The sequence below is a fragment of the Nestor notabilis genome, unplaced genomic scaffold, assembly GCF_000696875.1.
Source record: "Nestor notabilis isolate BGI_N333 unplaced genomic scaffold, ASM69687v1 scaffold5096, whole genome shotgun sequence".
In the NCBI taxonomy this organism is placed as follows: domain Eukaryota; kingdom Metazoa; phylum Chordata; class Aves; order Psittaciformes; family Psittacidae; genus Nestor; species Nestor notabilis.
Window position 1 is genome coordinate 289,169 of NW_009931423.1, and position 6,915 is coordinate 296,083.

The following is a 6,915-nucleotide window of genomic DNA, read 5'->3' on the forward strand; positions in this document are numbered from 1 at the left end:
CCATCTTTACTCAATATTCTGAGGGGAATTTTAATACTCAAATTTTGCTCTAAGGGTATATTTAAACTTGAAATCACATATTTCTGTAGTTAGTGACATGGAAGAAAACATATTCTTTACAATTCATCCAGAAACGCAAAACAAGAGGATATCTTGGGGAGTAGCAGTCAGCACAGCCAGCTTGCAAACACTGGCAGGAAATTATTTATTTATCATTTATTCCATCAGTTCTTCTTTCTCTTTCCTTCTTTCTCCTCCATTTTCTGAATTTCCACAGCTGCAGTATCATTTGTTTTCCTTTCATTGTGTGTCTGATTCAGGGATAAATACCCACTCCCTTCCATTAACAGCAAAAGCATCAGGTTTATGTCTCAGGCCCTTGCTGCAGACTTAAAGCAGACCATGGGATCACAGCTTCAAAAGAATCAAGCTTAGCCTCTATGGTCTTACTAAACCATTTTTTCATCTATGGCACCAGGTCTTTAGTATTATATTTTATTATAAGAGCTTCAACACAAATTCAACTCCAAATGGAAACATTCACATTTGGAAGGAAGATGCAGGCAAGAAATGGGAACAAAGCAAGAGGTGAAAGGAATGGGCATCAATTTCAACAAAATGTTGCTTAGCTTTGGCACCTGGAACCAATTTGCGGATGTGCCTTAGATCCCCGATTTCAGCTGAAGGCAATGGAAGTGGAGCAGCCCTACCCTAAAGGAAGCAAGCTCCCAAATTAAGAGATTAGAAATCTTTGTTGCTGTGGCTTTGGCATTTCAGGCCACCAGCGTTGGGCTGCTCTTTGATACACAGTTGTTTACATTTTGCAATTCCACTAATGACAAAGGTGATTTTAGGTCTTACATACAGAAAGAACATGAATGTTAAGTCTTGTGGCCACAGAACAAAGAAATGGTTTTGATATAAAAATTTATTTTACAAGCATAGCAACACTTGCTGAACTCTGATGCAACACTTGCTAAACTCTGACCCAGCACTAGCAGGCAGCCCCGTGCTTTAAGCATGGTACTTGTTACCGAAAGCCAGGTTTTTCACACCTAGAAGACTAATATAACACCATACCCCTCCAAAAGGGGTTTACAGGCTTAGCACATCAATGTATACCCAACTCAGCAAGCCAACAACAAAGCACTAACCACTGAAGGCGCCTCCAAGCTGCTGGAAATTACTGCTTCTAGACAGGCTTTCCCATCAGTTTTGTTTCCTGCCCCACATCCCTTACACCTCAGTGACCCCAGCTCCTCCATACACTTCATCTGTCACCCTACATCATCCTCACTCTTCTCCACCTTTTATTCTCTCACAGCCCCAGCAACTCCACCTCCCATTCCCTATGGCCAGGCAAGATGACCAGTCACCTGCAGATCACACACGCACTGTCTGGCAGGTGACTGTTGAGCTCACACTGTAGACCTTTGGCTGAAACAGAGGGGAAAAAGCCAAATCCAAAAGTAGCTTCTCTTCCAGCCAGAGCAGTTTCCACAAATGGCAGCACCTCCAGGCCCTCTACTCATCCACAGACCCTGCTCAGAGGAAACAGGAGCTATCGCTGACAGACTGAGAAAGTCCAACTACCCCTCTCAGTGCTATTTACCCACAGAAAAAGAGGAACAAGGCAAGGCCATCAGACCTTTTGTGACCTTCAACAGAAATCCTACAATAAGAGTATTCTTCCAGCAGTTTTTCCATAGCACAAACTAGAGGCACCCCAGGACTCCAACCCAGTACAGAAAACAGGGAAGAAGAAAAAAGGGGACAGAAATCAACATTCGTGATTTCAGTACCTTACTGCTCCTCTGCTTTCCCCCATGCACACAGGAACACTCTAATAGCCTGATCTGTCTGCTCTTCAACCCTACAACACCTTCTAGTTCAACAAGCATACTAAATCTTTGCAAACAAAGGCCTCCCAACCCATCCTATGCTTCCTTCCCACAACTGCTAGTATGCCTCTAAAAATAGCTCTTCTAACACATACAAAAAATATACCTTTACCCACCTACACCCCTTTCATTACTCCCTCACTTCCTGGAAGCCTTATATCAACTCTGCTCCCAGTCGTTTGCTCTATCTAGGTCAGGTGCCTTGTGATTACAGCTCCCAGTTTTAAAGAGCCAGGCTTCATGTACTCCAGGGTTTGGTAGAATATGCTCTTCCCAAAGCTAGGACTCCAAAGAGCTCTTAGGAAGTGGGTCAAAGAAGGTCTTGTCAGCTTCTAGCTAAGCAGGAAGGCTCACAGATGGGCTTTAGTATCGTTACAAAGAAAAACTGTCATCTATAGGGTTGGGGAAATAAGAGGGGATAGGAAAAGGGTCTTTCCTAAAGCCTGTCTAAATTTATACTAATTCAGCCTAAGAATCAGGGCAGTAACAACAGGATGAAAAATAAAATCTATGCTCCATTACATAGTGGGGTCTGATGCTGAAAAAAGTGGGTTGCATCACTTGTGTGATGGAGGGACCTGAGGGCGAGGACACGGGGGACATTACTGCTGTATCAGCAATCCTGCTGCCAGGGCATCCTGCAGCCCCCTTCAGACAGAAGGCTATGTTGCTGCTTGGGTTCAAGAGTAGGAAATCAGGTGATAATGAGTATCAGTGTGCGTACTTGGAAGGAAGGAGAAGCTGGGCAGCAGCCAGAGCTGTGCCAGCAGGTTGTTTGCTGTGGACACAGCAAAGCTTGAGGCTGGGCCAAACACACATTTAATCAATATGTTTCAGATCAGAAACAACTTCTGAGTCTGGAAAGTCATTACTATTCCTAGTCCATGTCCTAGTGTCTTTCCTTGGCCTTTGATGTGACAGCCTTGATAGGTTTGGGTGTGTAAGGCATTGTTCATGCAAAAGTTAATATGAACAGCTAGCATACAACTGCACGAAATGCCTGTGATAGGATAAAGAAATAAATCCATTAGTAAAGTGTGAGAGCTGTCATGCTGAATATCTGACAAAAGTTATATTCTGCCCTCACCTCAAAAACACCCAGGGGAGCCAAACGCTTACAGCCCTGAAGTGCAGAGAAACATCTTACAGATGTTGTCTTTGTCAGGCTGGGGCAAGTCTATGGTCTACTGAAGCTTCCCAAGAAAAACAGAGACACTAGGAAAAAGGCATGGAGAAAATGACTGTGTCTCAGCCTAAAGAGCCAAGCGTATCATGGGCACAAGGCATCCACCTGCAGGGCTGTTCGGGATTCACATATGAAACTCCCCATGCCTACATTTGGAGCTCTCACTGCCAGGCAATGGCACTGCTCGATACAATTCCCTCAGCATCTTTTCAGATGGCATCACTCCACTGTGTACAAACAATGCAATATTTCTTGGGACAGAAGGAGGCTGACTCTGTAGCCTACTGGATAAATGACTCATCTGAGATGGACAGTAGCAAGTTTGTAGTATCTGTTCAAGTGGATAATTATGGATGTGAAGTAAACTCCTCCAGCAGCCAAAGCATGTGAGACTCTCAGCTCAAAGCAGGCAAGACCTAGAGAGTAGATCATTCTACAGCTAGCAGAAGAATGAGCTTATTTCTCTTGTCTGAAGAGTAAGCCCTTGAAGCCAATGCTCCAGATCACCACTAAATGCTTTGACCACCAATCTGGTGGGTTTTTAGAGCCCTGGTTTTAACCAGCATTAATGTAATGTTTTTCTGTGCTACAGGTACATACAGAAAATGGACAGAGAAAGGTAACTCATAACTCAGCCATTCCAATTCTTGAAACACTGCATCTACTGAGACATCACTTGCTCTTCCCATGTGCTTAATTAACCCTGTTTAACAAGTAACACGAGCATAGAAAACAGCAAAGTGAGATTGCACTGCAGGTTCATATCTTGGGTCTCTGGGGAGCTACATAGAAGGAAATTTTGAATAGAAGAGAAAAATCATGAAATGTTTGCATGGGCTCCTCCCTCTTTCTCTCAGCTTTAACCAATAGACAATCTTAAGGTTTTTGTCTTTGTATCTGTGCCACAAAGTATCCGGGCAGCTTTGGTTTCCCTTTAACACCTCTGCCTACATCTCGCAGTCATAAAAGGCTTGTGATGTGCATCTCATATCCTTAAGATCTGACTAACTCTTCAGCGGTGAGCCCTCCAATTTGAAGATTTTAATGAACACAGGAGAAGGAAACGTACATCTATCAATCATTAACCCAGGAAGGCCAATCCATTCCTGCCAAAGACAGCAATACAGCCCCTGTTTTTCTTCATGGACTCATAGTTTGGCTCAACAAACCTGGAAATACATGGGGATGTTGGTCCACTGTGGTTTAACATGGATTTGTAGCATTTTCAGTGAAGCAATTTAACAGTTTGTGGAAGTGGCAGGAGGATTCTAAGGAGGTTTCACTTGAAAACCAGGAGACAATTTTTCTTATTCACAATGTTTAATCTTTCCAGCATATGTTGAAAATAGAAAATATTACATGACTTGTAGAGATCCTCAGTATTATTCTGTGCTAAACCCCTTTATACTTCAGAGTTACAAATGCGCTGTAGTTAAAATGGCTTCAGAATATCTGGATCAAAGGCAATGTTTCACAACAGTGTTTGGGACGAAAAACAGGGGTTAATTCTTCCTTCTTCACCAAGGCAGAGCCAAGAAGGTGGAGTCTGTACATTAAACTCATACAGTTACCTTGCACAATTTGGTGATAATGCCAGTGCCCACTTTGGAATGATTTGGGCAGGAACTGGAGGTGTGTGTGCAGTACTAGGTCGTGTAGAATGGAATTAGTACAGTGGAGGAAAAGACCAATAAGGAGCCTCTAGAACCCACTTACAAATCTAGATTTAGAGAAGAACACAGAAACAACTTGCTAACCATACCTACCACTTCTTCAAACAACATATCACCAAAGGTTACCAAACCACAACATCCACAAAACTACTTTTCTCCTTCACTGGTTCCTGTATTCAGAACTGTGGAAGACATTTCCCCAGCTCAGTTGTCACCCTGGGTCTAAACCTCTGCTCTGCTCACACACCCAGGCTTGCCTGGCTGGTCAATCCCAAAACACACAAAGACATATTTAACGGGAGCAAGATCAACAAACATTCATGTTCTTAAGTTTTTCTTCATCTCTTCTCAAGTAGAAAGAATTCAAACAGAAAGAGACTAAGCAAACACAATGCAGGTGAGCAGCCAGCATGAGCGGATATATTTCCAAACAGGCAGCATCAACTCGCTGACCCTGAAGCTCTTTCTAGATCTATCACTTACACACTTTTTCCTGTTTCTGCACAAAGAGATTGTGAGACTTGCCCACTGGTGTGGACCAAACTTGGAAACTGTAGCAACCAGCATTCAGAGGCTCTGGCTTTTGGCAACAAGCTTAATATTATTTTCGTTTGCATAATTTAATATCTACATGTAAAAGGCATGTGGGCTTGTATTTATTCATCCTTTGAACATGCACCATGATTAATGCATTTCGGCATGAAAGATGTTCCAGACCATTAACAGCAGGAGAAAAATCAAACCAAATATTACCCGTTTTTCCTACAGTGATGATAAATGGAAGAATGATTTTGAAGCTATTCTTATATTTTCTTTTGAAATAAGGTAATTGGGCTCATTACCATAAAGCCTGCGGGTAAATTAATTTCTTTTCTAAGTTGGTTTCTTTTTTTGGAAGGGAAGTGCAATTATCTAAAGCCAAAGTTTGCTTTTGTAGGATCCTTGATATATGCTGTAACAGGAAGCTAGCTTAAAGACATAGGAACCTAAAAGGTTACTCTGTTCTAGCATTTCCTGGGAAAATATCACACAAGTTCATTTGATTCTACAGATGATTCTGAGCATTTGGCAGTCCTGGTTTATAAACAACCTAAGTTTGCTGCTCTTCTGATCATAACTGTGCTCCTGTGATTGGGCAGGGCTAGAGTGATGAAGCATTCTTGCGAAGATGGGATGTGCAGGCTAGAATTATACTTGTTGTCACTGTCTTATTTTGTCTGATTATCAAGTTAATGTCCATTTGTTTAGACGTGGATCTTTTCAGTAGGTACAAGCACTCACAACACCAGGGAGATGACTGCTTTTTGTATTAGAACAGAAAGAAGAAATTTAAATAAATGATACAACTCACCAGTCTCTCTGACATAGGTGTCTTGTCTCCATCCGGCAAATGTTGTTCCAGAGCCAGCACAATACAGTTGGCTATGATTGTAGCTAAAATCATGTATTCAAATGGAGTGGGGACTAGAGGTTAAAGAAGACACTAGACAATACAAAAAGAGCCTCATTCAAATCTCATTTCTACCTAAACAGTTACATTAGCTGAGCATTCTAAGATTTCTTATCTTTTTTGAAGGCATTTAGTCTCCTTGACTTCCTCAGCTCTTTCTGGGGTGTCTTTGGAAGAAAAGTAGGAAATCGCCTCTTTTCTTTGAGGGAGTTGGTGACTTACACAGAACACAACATGCTCAAGGAATTTGGGAGCAAGACAGCGAAAGGTCCAAAGGAAATAGAAAGCTATTAATAATCATTATTTTAAAATTGTATTGATAAGCTAAACTGCCCCGAAATAGATTCTACAGCTGAATGCCATCTGCTGAGTTGTTCTTCAGAAATTCCCTGTCATTTAACTGGAGCACACAGTGTAAATAAGCAATGGGCTAGAAAAGTTTGCGTTAGAGTGTCTACGCAGGTCCAAGACATGAATTCCTGCTAGATTGCAATGCCCACTCCTGGGGACAATCAAATCACCAGGGCCCTGTCGGGATGTATGAGGGGAACAATCTCACGGGGAAGAAGGCAAACGCGACACCGGATGCCCAGCTTCTCTAGCCCTGGGCTGTGCTGAGCCCTCGCTGTCCCAGGGTGGGGCCCCAGGTCCGCGGGCTCCGCGGACAGCTCCGCTCAGCACCGCGGACAGCGCCCTGGCCCTGCC

At 42.8% G+C, this 6,915-nt stretch overlaps 1 protein-coding gene across 1 annotated transcript in view; it reads right to left on the bottom strand.

Moving 5' to 3' along the window:
- Window positions 1–6,224, bottom strand: part of LOC104406789 (voltage-dependent N-type calcium channel subunit alpha-1B-like) — a gene marked incomplete at its 5' end in the record, with an annotated part of 286,797 nt that extends 280,573 nt beyond the window's left edge. The window contains 1 exon segment of the mRNA XM_010015879.1: window positions 6,112–6,224. Within this exon segment, the coding sequence (XP_010014181.1) occupies window positions 6,112–6,224 (113 nt within the window).
- Window positions 6,225–6,915: the final 691 nt, after the last annotated feature.